Genomic DNA, 20,927 nt, shown 5'->3' on the forward strand with positions numbered 1-20,927 from the left:
AGTACAAAAAATACAAAACACCATCATACTTTTATACTATAATTAAGGACCCTTTTCAGTATCACAACACAGAATAGGAAAAGGAAACACAAAGATTCAGAAGAAAAATTACAAAGAAGTTGCAATAAGAAAACAGTAGCTTAAACAAGAGGGCATGGGGTACAAGCATGAACAAGGCAATCAAACAAAGGAAAGGAAACAAGGTGCAGAGAGAAGGAGAACTTGAAGTGTGCAAATTAAAATAAAATAGACTCTGGAACATTAAATATCGAAATATGGAAATAATTAATTATGTGGAAATCTGTTTCATTTAAATTTTTTACATCTTGCATACCAGAGGTTTCTCTTCCAAACCCCACTACACCTATTTGACATTTAAGACTTTCATGCTTGCAATACTTTACTAAAAATTTCAAGTTTGAAAACAAAATTTCAAATTAGTAAATGAAAAATAAATTAAGAGTAGTATTTAGCAATTATGATTAAAAATGCCGACTTTCATTAAATTAAAATTAATAATTAATAACTAGTACGAAAACTAGTCTTGTATAACAAAATTTCTATATTAAAAAAGTCATTAAGCATAAAACTTGCCAAAAATAACACAGCAAAATAAATTTAAAGTACAATTTTTTTTCTGTCGTCTGATATTTTTTCAACAGATCTCAGATACTTTCGTATCATTGATTTCATATCTGCAATGGGTTTCTCTCGCCAAGCTACAGTTTTCTTAATGGCATTTTTAGTCTATTTTTTGTCGAAATGTACAAGCTTAAAAACATTATACTACAATAGAAGTCGCATAAATGTTGCAATGAACTTCTAGGTGAGCTAAGAGACATCATAAGGAAAAAAACTGCAAAAGAATCCATGGTTGGAAACGTCATCGTAAGCCGCTAGGGGAACCTTGGCAATTATTAATTGTTTCTTAGTGTGCTTTTAAATAGGTCACAATAGGAAAGTACCCTTAACCAAGTATGACGATATTTCAGGGCATAGATCCCCACGCAATTTTAATCCTGCTGATATATTCTAACTTCTCTAGGAAGTTTAAACTAACATTTACGCAACCAGCTCTTGTATATAACGTTTTTAAACTTCTACATTTCGACATAAAATCGAGTAAAAATATCATTTTAAAAAAAAAAATTAAAAATCTATAGTTTTAAAAACAAAGCTGATTTTAGATTCCCCAAACCCGAATTAGGCAAGATCAAATATTTGTATAAATGTAAAACAGTATTTGTTTCTCGGTGTTGTTATTTCTTGCAGTAAGATAGATAACTTTACAATGATAGGCAAATATTTTAAAATCTGGATAGAGAGATGAATGGAACTGAAAGCCAACGATTGTTCTAATTTAGAATAAGGTAAACTATTGTATTAAAAGAGTGAATTGCACATTCATACAACAAGCATAGATAAGTGTTGAAAGAGAGTTTTAATTCATCCCCAACAGATCAATAACACGGGGGGTTAAATTCCAAGGTATTTGCTCAGTGAAGTATAGAGCAATGTTTAAATTATCGTCTAGAAAGGAATATTGTCAACAAAAGAATGTCACCTGGAATCTAACTCAATTTAAAGTGTACTGTTTGTTGTAAGATTAATTAGTTACAATAATGATGTCCCTTGTAAACATCTATATGCATATTTCTCTTTGTGGTCATCAAGCTGAATTTCATTATCTCCATTGGATACACTAACATTATTTTTAATGACGGATATTCTATAATTGAAAAAAGAACTAATAAATGAAATGATACGTTTTTGATAACATTTAACTTGAGATATCCATGGTATATTTTTATGTAAATTATACGCTACTATATAAACTGACTCTAATATCTATAATTATTAACAAAACTTCCCGAGGCACAAGCAGCTCATCTTGATACTCTGGAATCTTAGTTTATTCAAATGAGTGCTCACCACTTACGAGTGGCAATGCATTTTACCCTGATGTTCTTGTTTGTTTTTCTTGTTTTCTTGTTTCCTGATTTGTTTTTCTTGTTCTGTTTTCTTTTCAACTATTTTTTGTTTCACTCTCGGCTATTGCGGTTTTTCTAGTTTTGTTTCTCATCTTTACTTTCTATTTTTAATTGGCAACTTTTTTTTTTAAATGGCGGGCACTTGGGGTGTGTCCCAGCATGATATTATAGGCATGATGCATTATTTTATTGCATGTGCATTATTTGCATGTGCATATTGCATGTACATTATTTTATATTGCATGTGCATTATTTTATTTGTCACCTTTCACAGCATAAATTAAAATTTTTAACCCCTTAAAGTTAAAAGTTTAACCCTTTAGGTCTCTGCTCATTATTATTTTTACTCCTAAAATATCACTACTATTTTATTCAATAAAAAAAATATATCACAACTATGATATTATGTATAATTAACTATGTTTTAGTTGAATTTATGAACTGTTACAATTGACCCCGTAAGTGGGGACAATTGTAACAAGTGCACGACTGTCAAAAATTGTTAATAACTAATATAATAACATTTAAAATAAGGTATTTATTTTTTTTTCTAGTAGAGGATAGTCTACTTTACTCGTCTGTCAATTAATACTAATAATATATTGGATTTTTTGTTAGTTAAAAATAGTTAAGTAAAAAATGTTACAATTGACCCCACTCTCCCCTACTACATGTAAAAATTGCCAAACATAAAAATTAATCGATTTTTAAGTAATAATTATAAATAATTTAAAAAACTAATTTAAACTTAATTTACTTATTTTTTTTACTACATGAATAAGTTTTTTTAATTTATAAGCAATCTAAACTTAAAACCCATAAATCCTTTGCTGGTTGAGGTATTAAGAGCAACAAGATAAAAATGTAACAAATTCGCTAACTGATCATTTTTAAACAATTAAAACTTAAAAACAAACAAATTTAAACCCACTAATGACCTGATCTTAAATCCCGAGGAAAAATTTAGAAAATTCTAACTAGAAATCCAAAAATCGGGCTTTGAGTCTAATGTTAAAATTCTTAGCTTTAAATGTGATCCATTTTCTCACAATCCGACACGCAAACACATAAATTAATTGTTTCTGTAGAGATTGATAGTATAATCCTTGAAGAAAGGAAAGGGATTTTGAGAACGAACACAGAACTTTCCCATATTATCTCGGACCTATACTCTGGGCAGAGCAATTACGATTGAACAAACTCGTTTCTCTATAGAGCTTGCGCACAACATGTGGGATGATAGATGGAAGTGTTAAATTTCTCTTTTGTAGAAAATCTAATCTTCCCACAAACTAATGACAATATATAAGCCGTAAGCTAATTGAAAAATCCGGAATCAAAAAATTAATCAGACGTTGCAAAAATTTTGCAATTCGCCATACTAATAGAAAGAAAACCTTGAATATTTTCAAATATGTTATATTTTTCAGCCTTATCACAGTCATCTTATATGTCTTTAGGTGCATTAGAAAATGTGAGAAGAATTACTCAGAATAAGTTAGCTTTAGCTTATTAAAATAAACGCTTATAAGCTATTTTCTATAAGCTTTCCCTACTCTAGGTATTTTTTGCAAACAGTCTGGAATAAATCATTCTAACTGAGCAATGAAATACATATTTTCATAGTATATGAACAGCAATTTTTCCATTGGACAAGGTCAACTAGGTGATATTGCAAAATTCTGTGTCAAAAGCTCAGAAACAACTATTACAAGAATTTTATCTGATAACATAGTTTTATTTTTTGTTTTAATTAACATAGTAGATAACAAATATAAGCGGATGCAAGCACGAAAAATATCATTATTATACTGCTAGTAATTAAATAATTTTTATATACACCGAAGAGCCATTATATTATGACCATCCTGCTAATAACATGTAGGACCACCTTTAGCCCTCAGAACTGCTATCACCCGCCGTGGCACTGATTCCACAAGGTGCTGATAGGTAGTCTGAGGTATCTGGTACCAAGCGCTCACCAACTGGTCCTGCAATTCCCTCACATTACGAGGGGGTAGCGTAGCAGCACGAATTTGGTTTTCCAAGTAGGACCACAAATGCTCTATTGGATTAAGGTCAGGTGAATTTGGGGGCGAAGACATGACTTGAAAGTCACTGGAATGTTTCTCGAACCAATCCATGGCGATTCGACCCTTATGACATGGTGCATTATCCTGTTGCTAAACACCATACCCCGCAGGAAAAACTGTTGCCATGAATGGGTGAACTATGTTCAAATAGCTTACAGACGTTAGGGATTGTTCTATGAGGATTATGGGTCCTAATGTGCCCCATGAAAACATTGTTCCTGGGTGAGAAACCATTAAAACCTGGGCGAGCCCATTGTTATAATTGGAGGGTGGTCATAATGTAATGGCTCTTCGGTGTATAATATAAACATAGAGAAATTAGATTTGTTACTTAATTATTAAACTTACTTTGGTATTTTCACAAGATATCACGTGGGTGGCGTCATCTTGTTCATGATCTTGCAGCAAACCCCCATCATATCTTATCAGTTAAGAAAAATGCAAACATTCATCAAATAACAATGGTTAAAACATAATAAAATGTGAAACAAAATCATAGAAATAACTAACCATGTAAATTTCAATTAATAATTAAAAATTTCACTTTCATTAACTCAAAACTACTATAATGTATTCAACAACAATTGATTTATTTTATCTTTAAATGAAAACTTTAAATAGTGGCAAAAGTAAAAAAAAGTGAGTAAATTAAAATTGCCTAAGTAAAGTGCAATAAACATAATAAAACGTATTCTGTGACTATATAAATTAAGCACCAATTATTAAATAAAACCCTCAAAATACTGAAAGTAATTTTTTTAAATACCCTACAAACAACAAATGAAAAATATTTAGCTTTATTAGTTGGAAAATTCCATCTCCAATAGTATGACGGGTAAACGTCACTTGGCAAAAATTTTCAGCTGTAAGGCATACTTTATGATCACATTAGTTTCTAGTGCAAAAAAATAAAATTTATGAAATAAACAACTGCGTGGCTTCTCCTATAAGAATGGAGGAGCACTATATCTATTTGACCAAGGCAACTTGGAAGTAAGTTGAGTTTCTATAGCAACAAAGTCAACTATTGAAAGAATGTCAGTCCTTCTTTTAGCAGACCAACTGACCATGAAGCATACAGGCCTCTGAATCCTGACAAGTCCTGAAAAAGAAGGGATGATTCTCCTCATCTTCGAACTTTTTTTCGTTTTCAGCTACTTTGGGGTTTAATGCAGTAAAATATGCTTCCAGGATTACCTGGAAGTTAAGAAGAGATATTGGCAGTTTGTTCTATATTCTTTTGTCATATGTCTCCGAAAAAGTCAGAGTGGTTGGCATAGTATATTTTTTTGGCGCTGAAGTGGAATGGAACTCGCCAAGTAAAGAATTTCGAAAATGCAAAGTTTGTAGTTTTTTTTCTAAGATATTCTACTGAGTGTTTTAAATACGTTGGATAGTTTTTAAATAAAAGTTATTTATGTATTTAATTAGTTTTTCCTCCTTATTTTTATATCCTTTTATTGTTTTTTTTTTAAATTTAATTTTAGGTAAATTATTTTTCATAAAATATTCTATATTTGACACAGATCACAAAGTTACAGGTTGAAAGAGTGTAAAGTAATATATGCTTAGATAAGTTCCTGTTTCGCTACCATATTATATAAGAAACCGAAGAGAAGGGCATTAAAATAATTTAGAGTAATATCGATAATTAAGAGAAATAAAAAAACATTTATTCAGATGGAAAAGTTAAATTAAACCAATAAGTAACCATATACTTTCTCGTTATAAGCCTCCTTGAGCCTCCTAAACTTCTTCTCAAAAGTTATTTGTTCTAGCCAGTGATGGCAATCAGAAACTATAGAATCATTTAAAAGTTCTATTTTAGGTAAGTAAGAGTGGACATAATCACTTAAAACAACTCTCTTAATTAGCCAGCCAACATTTATGAAAATATAAAAGTGGTTTCAGATTTTAATTTCAGAGCATATTTTTCTGGGTATCTTATGTTTCTATTTAAGCTCCAAATAATGATACTAACAACACAAAATGTAATCGAAATATCATGAAACGCAAATTGGTAACTTTAATGATCTAGACCTTAAGATCAAAAAAGCTTACATAACAGGTTAACTCTTTCAGAAAAGAGAAAAAAAAATATTTTAACTCTTTTTTATATGTTTTTATATTTTTTGTTTTGTTGAGTTAAGAGAAATTTATAGTTTTGAATATTTATTCCATTTTTTTTTTACATAACATTGATTTTATTTTTCATACGCTCTAGTCTATGATTTCATAGACTCTATTTATTTTTTATAGACTTTAGTTTCAAATTTTTATTTCGAAAACTTTCTACGTCATTTCCCAGATTACCTAAATTACCGAGTTAATAAAATAAAAAATGATCATTTAACATTCCTATATCACTTAAGAACCTCTAAACCCTTTATTATCATTTATTAAAAACAAATCGTTATCGCACAAATGAGTGCAAAAATCAAAAAGAAGGCAACTAACAAAAGAACATCATTCTCATAAAAATGCATACAAAAATTTATAAATAAATTTTTAAAAAAATCCCGTTAAATTAAAAATCGAATTCAAAATACAGGTATAAAAAAGCTAATCCAGGTGTATAATTAAGCACCACATGTTACTAACCATCACTTTAAGTAAGCATCATTTGTTAGTAAACATCAATTTTCAATAAGCATCATTTGTTAGAGAGCTTTATTGTTGTCTGTTGGTAAGCTTTACTGCTGTCTGTTAGTAAGCATTACTGCTGTCTGTTAGTAAGCATTACTGCTGTCTGTTAGTAAGCTTTGTATTTTTTAGATATATTTTTATTTGTCCCATTTTTTACACTTCACTACATGCATAGGCATTCATAAAGTATTTTCGTCTAAATAACACTAACTATTTTTTAGATAAAATATCTTCCCACAAACGCTTTTCATTTTTATGGTGATATTTTTGTACACATTTTATTATTATTAATTTTAATTAGACATTTTAAACTTAATATGCATGATGTAAAACCAATTAAAAATGCTATACATGTCTAGTTAGAAACTATATTACTAAAAGCAAACCAAATCAATATTTTTAAAGCAAAGCAATGAACTGTCAATAAAAGTATCAAAATATGTTATTTACTGAAAATATTTTTGACATTCCGAAAAAACAGGTTTTATAGCCTTTCCTTAAACAAAATTAACTTACATAATTAAAAAACATGACGAAAATTTGTCAAATAAGGAAAGATTTACTGTTAAATAATATACCAAAACCTAGAAGTTTAGCACTAAGCTTAAGTTGATATGAAATGGAAAATAGAATGCAAATCAAAGCAAAATATTAATTAAGAAAATATCTTATGTTTATAATATAAAAATTCCATTTCAAGAAAACTACCTTCTAAAAAATCAATTAAACATCACAAGATAAAACAAGACTTATGAATGTAATTTAAGAAAAAAATCATTTTGAAATATGCTTTTATCCTAGCTAACTCAGAATTTTATTCTTGTTAATCAAATTAAACGCTAAAAATTTAAGAACATATTCAATGTTGTATAAAGTGCAAAAAACATTTTACGAATGTCGATGAAAGAATTTCTTTTTAAAAAAATTAGGACATAAAAGAGAAGAATTAATTGGTAAAAATAAGATTAAGTTTCTCTTTTTAATTTAATTCTATTCATTACAGAACTAAAGCTGGAAAAAATATACGGTTATAAAAAACTTAATTCGGTAGCTGTAGAAGTTTCACTTTTTCTAGGTATGAAAAATATATCTTATTAAGTCTTACTATTTTCTTTACTACTTACAGGCATCATTTACTTGATTAATTACTTTATGACTTTTCATCATCAAAGTATAAATTACATGAGAAAAAAAAATCCAAAGTTAAAATTTTTGATTAAAGACATGTTTGATTATTTTGACAAAATTAAAATTAAGTGAGAAATTCTTATTTCATAATTTAGCCAGTAAATAATTATTCAACCATTCAAAAAACCCAGTTCATCAGGGCATCTCTTTGAGGAATTCTTAAAATATAAGGCACGCAACAGGTAACAGGTTAGTTAAAACTTTTAGGAGAAAAAAAAAACAGATTTGCCAGTTCAAAATACACTTCAAGCTCAAATAATAAAACAAAAATAGTCATTTTATGCTTAAAAAAAGTAGGTATAAATGTTTTCTTCAGCGGGAGAAAACCAAGATAAAAAATTATCCTAATGTTCCATGTAGATATTTTCTACTGCTAGCTACTCTTCTACTTTTAAAAAATTTAAAATCGAGATATAGGTTTCTAAACTACAAACATAATGTAATGACCGAGAATATTTTGCATTGATAAAATAATTACTAACACTGGATTACTTTTCCTTCTACTCTTCACTTGTCATAGTATGTTCAGATATATTGGAATAAATCTAATCTTAACTCTCCCATACGTAAATTCAGTGCAAGTTCTGTAGAAAATCGAGATACTTTTGTGGCAACTGCATTGCGTAGATCTTATGTAACAGACCACGTGGGAGATATGTGAAAATAACAGTATCTCTGAGGCTTCTCTGCCACTCTAGTCAGGCTCGATAGTGCAAATGGATTGCCATGAATCCACTGTGAAAACTTCAAATGACAAGTATGAAATTTGATAATGATTATTTACAGAAACGCTAATAAATTCGAGAAAAGATCTGGATACCCACACTCCAACATTATTAACAATTAGTATCAACGAAAATGTGACGCCTGTGTAAACGGTTATTTAGTTGCCTTGAATTCCAGACAGGCTATCCAGACTACTAAAAGGTTAATCCAATCAGTTATAGTCACCAAAAAGCATTCATTTCTTGGTTTTAAATTATCCAAGACTCAAATTCTAACCCGTACTGTGCCGGATATTAGTACAAGTTTGAGTCATTTTTCCTAGCCGCTAAAAGCCGAATTCATCGTGTATCACCGATTTTTCGTAATCACATTTTGACAATTTCCTGACTAATTCAAGAGCACATATTATCTGGAGGTCTGTGCTGGTTGACAATTCAGGTTATTGCAGTCGTTTTCTAATTATCAAAAGGTTAGGAGTTTTTTAATATTTAAGCAGTTTAACTCTTATTTCATGAAAATATTTTGTTATATCAATAGCTAAAGAGCTAATGGTTAAGCAATAATTCTTATATTGTAGGTATTTTTTGTTTTAAAAAAATCAATTTTAAAAAAAAAAATTTTTTTTTAATGGTTTAATTCAAATAGGGTTGATAGGCTTTTTTAAGCCAGAAATCCTAAAGTCACTGTTATTTTTCAAGCATAGTTCAGTTAGTTTATTATATTTAAAAAAACATTTAAACCGGGCTAAAATTTGATATTATGTAATATTGCTGTTAGACGAACCTTTTTCATAACTATCAATTTATAAAATTCTTGATAGTTAGGTATTATCATAAGTTTTTATTTATATACTACCGATCTTAACTAACTAATAAATCGAATAAACTATTAAGCTTTTTTATAAAAGACTTTTATAATTTATTTTCATTATTTTTTATGAATTGCGTGCTTTTAAGATTTATTGCTAAAACAACAGATCGATGCCATAATATGGCTCCATAAAATATAACCCTAATTGTTTACAGTTATTTTGTAATCCACTTGAACAAACATACGAAAATTAGTTTTTACTCATAAACTACTTATTAAATAAAATTAGAACAATTTATTTGATTGACATGAGTTGCATGTGATGCAAATGGAAGGAAAGAAAAACAAAGAAAATTGCAGAACCAATGTGTCATAACATAAATCAACAGGTAGTCTGACGTCATTCTGTTGCTCTAAATAAATCTGTTGATCAAATAGCACACATACACACACTATTATTGATTGATTTCTAAGCCTTTTTAGAGTATTTCATCCACTCTTACGCAATGCAATGCATTTCTATTTTAATATAGTAGATTTGCAACGCAAATAAATAAAAGAACAATATATCAAAGAACATATTTAAGGTTACATTATCATTCTGAAAGCGCCCTTTTAAAACTATTATAAATTAAAAATAAGACATAATAACATAATATTAAAAATTAATAATAAATTCTTTTATGATAAGAAGAGGTTTTGCTATAGATTAAATGAAGTAAAAATTTCCGTTCATAATAGAATATGCAATAAGATATTACAGAAACTCCAAAAGCTAAAACTACACAATTTAATAGTAAAGTACACAAATAATTACATAATATAAAGCTAAGTAATTTCAACTGATGAAAACTGAATTTTGAACAGAAATGGTAGAATAATTCTTAAGAGATGAAAATTTAAAAATACGTTTCCTTTTGAAATTTCGCAACTCAAAAACTATTCGACTGTTTTCGCTGAAATTTTGTGTTTCGTCAAATTAAATTACGCAGTTTAAAATAAAGCAAAATTTTTATGCCTTACAATACAAAAAGTTTATGATTTTTAAATTAAACAAAAAGAAAAAAAGTTTTTAAAAATAAAATTTTGAATTAAACTATCTTCGCTAAATTTTATAGTTCCTTTTTTTCAAATCTGACTGATTGAATCAAACAAAAGTTTTCTGGCCAATGCATAGGAAACCTGAAATGGTTGATAACGCATTATAGATATTTGTTATAAGTACAATGCAGTATTTGTTATAAGTACATTTTGTTTATAAGTGCAGACAATAACTACTTATCTACTTGTACCACCAAATGCAAAATACAGGGACTCAAAATTTAAGGGACACAAATATCTACACCGAGATACATGCAGTTTAAGGTACTTTTTCCTAACATATTTCATGGTTTCTTAAACATGATTTATTTTTCAAATCGCTACTAGATTAATCTTCTTTTATTACGCATCAATAAATTACAAATAAAAATTAGAAATCGATTATTTCAAATAAAAGCGTTAGTAAAAAAAGTTGTTTGTCATTCAAGTTGGTTAATAAGAAGCGACATCACAAGCAAGTGTCGACCCTGATTAGCTGATGAATCGAGGGTATTTGTTTATGCCACGATTCAGTAGCCAATCAGTTTCGATACCCACACATAACGTCGGTTACAGGTCCTCAATTAAATCAGATTGAGAAACTTATCCACTCTGAGTGTAAAGAAAGCCTAATAGCTGTAAGGTCAACATGCCTTCTTGTTTACACACAACTAGCAGATTTTTATGATCTTCTTTTTCTCGAGTTGCAGGTACCAAATAGTTTTCTTTTTTTTTCCACTTAAAATAGTAATTCTTTTTATTTTCTTTCGCTTTTTTCCTGAATTTTCAATCGTTTCTTTTTATTTCTTAATTCCAATTAAGAAACACATTTTGCGCATGTCTGTTGAGGTGTACGTTACTTTCGACCCGTTTCTTTGGATTTAAAATATTTGAGATGCCAGGAAGCAATAATATTTTTTCAAGAATGGACAAATTGCGTGGGTAGAGGTCATTTTTTTATCGCTTTTGCTATTACTTTCGTAACGTTCTAGCAGTCAGTCAGGATTTGTTTTCATTATTAATAGGTAGTTGTTAATTAATTAATTTCAAATCCCCCAAAACATGCGAACGTAATAACTATATGGTCTGACACTCCCTTATTATTCGGTCATCATTCAAGAGCTTTCTGCTGTCTATTAAAAAATACAAATTTTAAATATACAGAAAATTAGTGTATGAATGCTAAGCAAATAAGATATTTCGTTTTATATTCTTTTTAACTTCTGTGAAAAATCAGAAAGCTAAAATTGTGCGACTAAATTTAATTACGAAAAATGCAACGACGTTACATAACAAATATTGACAGGAAATTTTTATATTTGTCAGTTCTTTAAACAAAATAATTTAATGACTATATGAATAAATTATGCAAAATGCACGCGAACACTATTCCCTAACAATAATTTATTTTAATTTAACGATTATATGCCAGTTGCTATTTCTTACCATAGTTAGATAATTTAATTTAAAATGCCGCATTTCGCACTGCATCTATTTGCAAGAAAAATGAGAACAACTTTTAAGCTAGCGAATCACTAAGACAACATGACTTTCAAAACAAAAAGATGAATCTACGTCAGTTTATACGGTAAACATCATTTTTTGGCGACGGATATATTTAATCCGATTAAATTCAGACTGCCATGCATCATTCCAGTTTATTATTTTAATTTCTTTCTTGCATTCATTTAATATTTTATTTAAAAAATTTCAATGTTTAAGCAAATAGAATCAAATCTTTATTAATTACTTTAGCCTTTTATTATTTCATTTATTTTGAGATGCACTTTAAAAGGACAATTAAAAGAAACATTATAAAATGAAAATAGCTAAGAATTTCACAAAAATATGACAACTAAATGCCATGAAGCTTAAGTAGTAAACGTAAATTCATTAACTATATTTTTGAAAATTGTCTTAATTATGGGGTAAAAAATTACTATATTTTATGCTTTTTATAAACAATAATTTTGTTTAATTATAAAAGAAATATTTTATCCGTTGATTCTTTGAGCTACATAAAAAAGATTTTAAAATTATGTTTTCTATTAGAAATGCTCTTTTTTCTGTTCTCGAAAGAAAGCTTTTAACAAAAATATCAAAATAAATTAAACTATTACTGTGCTTAATTTACTATTATAATTTAAACACTTGATAGCTTAAACATTTTCCATCTCAATTCAAAAACGTTTAATCTATAATTACAGCTTTTGTTATGCATTTTACAGTATGCAAAAAAAATCTGAACTTCTGATTTAACGAATCGGATTTTCACGCGCTAAGACTTAATCTTAATGGTTCGAGCAAGCTACCTCAAATATACTTATTAGTTAGTCTATAAGATATTTTAAGTTACGAAATCAGACACAAAAACGAACTTTCTCTGAACAAATGTACTTTACTTGACGCACTATAACTCCTGATTTACAAAAAATATATAAAAGTGCAATGGGAAAAATATGGTCCTCATAGTTTGGTCAGGAAAGCGATTGAAAGTTTGGACCCCTTAATGTTAATTTTATTTCTTGAGTATTTCAACCACATCTCTAGGACTTGTTAACCGAATTGAAAAACTTTTGAGCACAATTATAAAATTCGCTTATCCAAAGACAATTCTGTGCCAAAATTTTTTTTTTAACAAGTATGCATTATTTAATTCAATAAAAGTAAAAAAAACAATTAAATTGTAAGGTATACAAATTTTTACTCCGTTTTAAATAATGTAACTTTTATAGCAAAATACAAAACAGTTCCTGAGAAATCGGTTCTTTAAAAAAAAAGGACTTGAGCTTAAAATTTGATTTTTGAAGGGTTTTATATGCAAGTTTCGGTTTACTTCAGGATAGTTTTTTAAAAAATATCTTTAAAAACAAATGATGCATGTAAAAATATTATTTTAGCAAAATGCACAAAAGTAATTCATGCAGCATATATACTTTTTCTTTCTTCCAAAAATGTCTGAGTTAGAAGTTAAATAACAATACTCAAACTCCAAACTTGTGTCATTATTTTTAGATTCTTTAATTGTGTTAACACTCAAATTTTGTGCGATATTGATATAAAAAAGAAGGGAGAGCTAATATCCATGGGGCGCAATAACTTCGATAGTATTTTTAACCAATAGACATACACTACATTTGTGTAATATTTATGAAATAAAATAAAAATGTTACTTGGGTTGTAATTATTACTTGTGAAATAAAAAATAACAGAAAAAACATGAAACAGTGAAATTAACTCTAAAAACTTTCCTACGTTCTTATATTTGAATTCAGTAAGAAGTATATATTAATTTCAGTCTATAAAAATTCTTTTTCACTACCAACAAGTAATAAAACTAAAGTAATAATTTATATTTCGAGTGGGAAAAATTTTTTATTAAAAAAAAATTGCTATTCTGTAAAACAACGGAAGAAAACTATTCAAATGCATTTATATGAAGGAAAAAAAATTTACAAAAATAAATAGAGATTAGCTGAATTATTTTTTTAAAAAAAGAAAAAAAAAACTTTAGATGTACTTTAAGAAAATAGTAAACTAAGGAGCACAATTTTTGCATAAATTTGGCTGATCATTATGCCGGTAAATTTTTTTTTAGTTTATTTTATTTCTGTTTGATGTTAAAAAGAGTAATTAAAACGAAAAAAAAGAAACTTACGAAAAAAAATTTCACATATCGAAACTTCAAGAAACTAAACGTTTTTATATGTACGGAATACTGTTTAGTATTCATTTGAATAAATACATTCTTTTTTTAAAAAATTCAGCCTGGCTCATTGACATTCAGATCCTATTCAGGAAGTCGTTTTCCCATACAGTACAGCAATTAAAACTTGCACTTAAATTCAATCCGAGTTTTAGCTCCAAAATTCAAACTGAATTTGAAAGAAAAAGAGAAAAAGTTAAACGTATAGATAATTACTTATTCTACACAGTCAAAAAAAACTTAAATCAATCAGCACATTTTTGAGAGAGAAAAAAATTACTTCAAAGTAGAAACAAATTTACAAAAAATAATCTAAATATATAACTAATCATTCAAAAAAATTTTATTTTTGTGATTTATTTAACAATGGCGAATAATAAATTTACACAGCTGACCTAAGTTAGCTGCTTGGGAAATTACGACTTATTATAACTTTCAACCGTTTTTAAATTTCGGTAGTGCTGAGATTCAAACATTGCTCAAAGATAGATGCCCAGCTGAGGAATCCAAACCATGTTCGATACTCAGCTATATCCCCTCTATAACGGAAACATTCATTAACACATCTTAACTATACCTAAGACAACTTTAATCTGAAACTTATCCGACTTGAAGATTACGAATTAAAAACAAACACTTTCTTTTAATTTATATCAAATTAACGCGTTTTAAGGAAAATATTCTTAAATTTTTATAAAAAATTAGATAGGTGATAAGTTTTGTGATCTTTGAAAATGTTCAAGTGATGGTAACATCTCAAATTCAGTAGTTTATTAAACGAGTGTACAGTTACAGAGTGTTTATTTTTTGTTTAAATATGTTATGTATAAATACGCTTTATTTTACAGGGGGCCGTGTAAATGTTGAGACAAACTTCTAAGTGAGTTAAGGCACATAATCAGGATTAAAACTTCACAGGTACCAATGCCGTAAACATCATCATACGCAGCTAGGAGTACTTCCCTGTTAGGAACAGTTCAGAAGCACACCAAGAAACAATTCATAATAAAGCGTTTCTAGCGGCATATGAACTTTCAGGACATGAATTCCTATGCAATTTTAATCCTGATGATGCTCCTTAATTCCTAGAAGTATGTCGCAACATTTATGCAATCTTCAGTTACATACAGCGTTTTTCAACTTAAACAATTCGACAAAAAATTAACTAAAAATGCCACATTAAAAACAAAAACTGGAACTTGGAGAGAGAAACTGATTGCAGATTTTAAGTTAGCTACACGAAAATATCTAACATCTGTTAAAAAATCTCATGCAACAAAAAAAGTAAATAAATAAATATTTTTCTGCGTAATTATATATTTTTGTAAGATCTGGCCATAAACGAGGAATCAAGCCACATTTTTTGTTTATTTATTTAAGCATGGGTTATTTTGGTTACGCAAAATATTATTTTTTCCTTCACTACATTATTTAAAATTAAATTAAAATGTTTGACAACTTGTTACATTTAATCATATAATTATTTTGAAATACCACCTGAAAAAGAAATATTTATAAAGCAATAAAAGATTGCATAAATAAAAAAAAGAAAAGGAATTTTTCATACATTTTATTTATATAGTAAACACTGAAAATTATTAATATTATTATTTAAATCATGGTTTAAACGTAAAATATTAACAATCAGTTATATGGGTTGAAGAATTTTATTAACTACAGAAAGAACTTCTAGAATAAGCGTGCGTAAAAGATTTCTAAATAGTTCAAAATACCTCAACATGCAAAGTTAGATAAGTCCGTTAAAAAATTCAGGAAAATTAATAGCATGCAAAGTAATGATGCACTGTAGATTTACTCAAAAGTCGAATTTACGCAAACTATTTCATTTAAAAGTTGCTTAGCTGAATTAAAAGAAATATATTTGAAGTATTTATTAAAAAAAAATCCTGGAAACTTTTCATTCGAGCATTTTCACGAATTTCGTAAACAGCTATATTTCAGGTTTTCCACCCACTTTTGCTGATTAAATAAATTTTTTTTCTTTTCAAATTCAGCAGCGAAATCTTCAAAAGCGTTGAATTTTGGCGGAGTTTTGAACACATAAAACTACAAGAAATTGAAGTTTAATGGAAAAGACGAACGAAACAAAAATTCTGAGAGCCAGCAGGGAGTAAAACTGTTTTGGTGAAGTTCGAGATTAGTTGTAAACTACCTCTCTTAAATAAGCCAACGTTTAGGATTTTTCCAGAATTATCCAATAAATATATCTTTTAAGAGGGATATTTATTTTCCCTTTAAAACTAAGAGGCAAAATTAGACATTAAATGCAAATTTATTGCTTTTAAATCAGTCTTAATTTTTATTATTAAATTTTTGCACTTTGAAGAGGGTTTCAAACAATATAATTGATTGATTTTATGATTTCAATTAAAATAAAAAAAAGGATAAATAAACAAATTTATTTTAAGTTTATTAAAAAGAATAAACCTAAATGCAATTTTGTTATCTTTTAATGTGCTTAGTTTGCAATGTTTTAATAAATAATGCAAATTTGTTATGTTTTTATGTGCTTAGAGTTTTTCTTAAAAGCTTTTAAGGCGTTATGGATTCCGATAGATAAAATATTTAATGATATTTAAGTAGAAAACCGGGAGTAGTAATTACCTGCAATAAAAAGTGCAATTTATTTATTTATTTTTTTAATCCATTTTTATTACATTTATGAAAAGAATAAACTTATAGGATTTCAAAACACTAGTTTTTTAATTAAAAAGAGCTTTTTCACATACATCAATTTTTCATTACATTTATGTAAAGAGTCAACTTTAAAGATTTTAAATCAGTAGTTCTTGTGTCGCTAAAATTACCGTCAAATAAAATAAACACTAGCATGATACATGAGAAGGATTGTAATGTCATTTGTCACATTAAATTCATAAAAAAAGTTAATAAGATTCTATTTTTTATCAATCACCATCATCAGCAAGACAGCTTTGCCATCTAATGTACAAAGTTTTATTGCCTGGCCAATAAAAAAGAGATCTTACCTTATTTGAACTGTTATGAGAGAGAACTGTAGTATTATTGAGGGAATTGTTATGTCATTGAGAGAACTGTTATAACCTTATTTGAACATTTGTTATATTATTTGTTTCGTTAAAGAGTATTATTATTTCTTAATTGTTTTTTTCTTATTGAGTCATACAATCTGCATTCCTAAATTTATTTTTAATTTTTTTTATTTAAATTGAAATTGATTTTTTTTCCAAATCTAGGCAATTGTTTACTTTTTTAGGATTCACAAAATAACAAAATTTTCTTAGATAAAATTATAACAATTATATATTTTATACACAAAATTTTCTTCGTTTTTGTAGAAAATATCGACTTTTAAGAAAGAAAAAAACATTGATGAATGAGAAGCAATCACAGGGTAATTATATATAGAAATCAAAGAAATTCAAAGAGCTTATACATCATTTGATTATAATAGCATAGTATCAATGCAAGAAAGCCTTATAGAAAATAACGACTAAACAAGGTCTGCAACTTTTGCTAGGATGGACAAAGTTATTGTTGCTCGATCTATAATAAATACTATAAGGTCGACTTTTAAGGAAAATAAAACATTGATGAATGAGAAGCAATCACTGGGTAATTATATATAGAAATCATAAAAAATTCGAAGAGCTCATATAATATTTGATTACAATAGCATAATATCAATGCAAGAAAGCTAAACTAAAAATACAAATAAACAAACAAAGTCTGCAACTTTTGCTAGGATGGACAAAGTTATTGTTACTCGATCTAGAATAAATACCACAAGATGTCCCCAGAGAAAAAAAAAGTAGGAAGTATTTTTCTTTACAACTATTACAAGACGAAGTAAAGATACTTTCCTTCTACAAAATACTTTCTCCTATCTCCTACCAGTTGAAAGACCTTCTATTTTGAACAAAATACAGACCACATCAAAATATGGCAGGTTAGTGATAGAAGTATTGAAATGCGATTAGTATAGATCTTTAGAAAAAAAATACATACAGAGGGAAAGTAAGTCGATCGAAACTGGACCACCAAATATGAAGGGAAAAAAAAGGTATGAGAATGGCATAATATGAAAGGAAAAGATACTTTTCTTTGCATCCAGTGAAACACAAATACAGATTTCGAAATTGATTTCCGATACAATATCGAGTTGTTGGGTGAAAATCAAATTCTCGTGAATATTTGTTCATTGTTTTCGCAGAAATAAGCATTCAATAAAGTGGGACTAGCCTCAACCGCATAATGTTAACTTAGATTCAAGAAAAATCGTAATTTCAGAAAAATAGAACTTAAGTTTGAACAACTTGAATTAAAACCAGTTTAACATGAAAAATGTGTGTGTAACAATTTTTACAACGTACATATTTACAATTTGTTAAAAAAAATTATACATAAAAACAATTTCGGAAATTATGAGATTAGTCTTGCAAAAAATTTAATTAAAACTTGGGAGGCTCTGGTCCTTCTCATTGCGTCCACTCAAGTACAGGAACTGTTTTCGTTTTACGATCCAAACTCGCTTCAATTACTTACTTTTATCTAGTTTTTTTTACGATTTTTTATAATAAATTTTCTAAAAGTATATATCATTTGCATCTTTGAAAAATCTTAAGATTTATTTCTAAATATTCCATACACAATTATATTTCGATTTATACACACTTCAATACTACCAGAGATGCCAACTGCTCTAGACACGCCAAAATAATTTTAAAAAAAACGGTAAATAACTACAAAGTAAATTTTGTAATTATTTACCGTTCGCAAATATTTGATTACTTTTGCTTCTTAAAAGGCATAGCATGACATAAGTACTATAAAGTAGTGAATTATATAAGCCTACGAATTATTTAGAAATAATGGTGGATAAAAATCTACTAAATTGAATCTATTAAACCGAGAATCACAACTGATAAACTACCACTTTAAAATATATATTTGCTGTCCGGAGAAAGTTGGCATCTCTGTACTACTCATAAAAAAACATTTGGAACAAATAAATCTTAGAATTTCTTTTTACGCGCAATTTTCAATTTCAGTGTTTTGTGACACAAAGTTTTAAAATTCTTTACTTGGTTTCGAACATTTAGCTTTGTACTTTTTTGGATTTTGCACACTTTATATACTCGTAAAATTTATAAAAACCAAAGAAAACGGCTAGAAAATGAGAGTAACGAAGACAAAAATAGGTATAGTTATCAAGGGTTAACAAAAAAATACATGGAATTTACTAACCTTAAATTCCACTATATATATATATATATATNATATATATATAATATTAAATTCGGGAATTTGACACGTCAATAGCAGAATTCGGTATTTGCACTTCAAGAAGATCACAAATACTTATCATGTGACTTATAACGTCAGCGCCACCCGATCGCTTATAAGCAAAATGGCGAGATAAAGTTGAACAAAGCTTCTCCACATAAGTTAGAGTGTTAATTAACGTGGAGTTAATTAAATACAGAACCGTAAGGCACATCAAATTTTTTGAAATATAATTCTTTCTCGTCTATGTCTTATGCTTAACTCAGATTTATTATTTGTTTTCTGTTACCGTGGTATATTTTTCCTTTGTGTACTTGGCAACTTCGTTACATAATTAGCTTGTTTATGATATGGCTTCGTGCCGGTCTTTGTGTTAAGTAATAAATATATTTTGAACGAATTGAAATCGTTGTGAAAGAATATAAAACGAGTCAATGATATTTGTCAAATTTGGCTTACTCGAAATAGAATGGAAAGAACAGTTGCTAACGTACACAAATGCCACGTTTCAACAAGCAATCAGAATCGAGATACCCACACTACGACACTTGCAGGTATCCCATTAAAATACCTCACTCTAGAAATACCTAAATATAAACTTGTTGCGACAGTTTTTCTGACCGATCTCTGTTTAATCCGTTCTTCCACCGTTTCATTAAAATGCTTTTCTAAATTATTATGTGACCTTCGGTTTATTAAAACAGATAATACATAAAACAATTAATAAACTTAATTAATAATTTGATTGATAAACTAAAATACAGCTATTATGTAACCAAAGTAAATTATTAATCAAAATTTAATTTATGAATTTATATAAATACAAGTTTGTGCGCTCAAAACAAAGAACGGCTTATTAACCCAAGACAAGACAAAAAGAAGTATTTTTTTCCTTTAAAAAGAGGACAGCAAAGTGCTTTTGTTTATAAGAATAGTTCACTTTTAACTTTGCATATCTGCTCAGCTGATAGTTCAATTTGTTTCATCTCTTCGTTACCATCGCGAGAAAAGAAATTTCTTCAATAAGAAATTTTCGCAAACTTCTTTTTGATTTTTCTTCTTTCTAAGAAAATATACAAATTGTACTTATGAAAATATACATATTTCGTTCTAAGAAAATATACACATAGGAAAATTTTTATTTTTACCATTTTAACACATTAAATAACCCTTACCTAAACATTGAAATAAATGTAATGTTATTGGAAAACGATTTCATATGTTGAACCTTCTAGCAAGAGAGAAGAATAAAAATACTAACATTTCAGAAAGGTTGTCTCTAACCCTCACCCTTTTATGTAAAAAAAAAAAGGTATAAAACACAAAAACTCATAAAATAACGGAGATTTGCGCATCTGTCTGGCTCGAACACATATGTTAAAGAATTACAGTCATTACCAC

At 28.1% G+C, this 20,927-nt stretch overlaps 1 protein-coding gene across 1 annotated transcript in view; it reads right to left on the reverse strand.

Annotated features, from left to right (window-relative positions):
* The window catches only part of LOC107457382 (DNA ligase 3), a 99,063-nt gene that overhangs the window by 5,337 nt on the left and 72,799 nt on the right, over positions 1 to 20,927 (reverse strand). The window contains exon 22 of the mRNA XM_043041195.2: positions 4,433 to 4,505. Within this exon, the coding sequence (XP_042897129.1) occupies positions 4,433 to 4,505 (73 nt within the window). The remainder of the gene's footprint in view (positions 1 to 4,432; positions 4,506 to 20,927) is intronic.

This window comes from Parasteatoda tepidariorum, chromosome 5 (assembly GCF_043381705.1).
Source record: "Parasteatoda tepidariorum isolate YZ-2023 chromosome 5, CAS_Ptep_4.0, whole genome shotgun sequence".
In the NCBI taxonomy this organism is placed as follows: domain Eukaryota; kingdom Metazoa; phylum Arthropoda; class Arachnida; order Araneae; family Theridiidae; genus Parasteatoda; species Parasteatoda tepidariorum.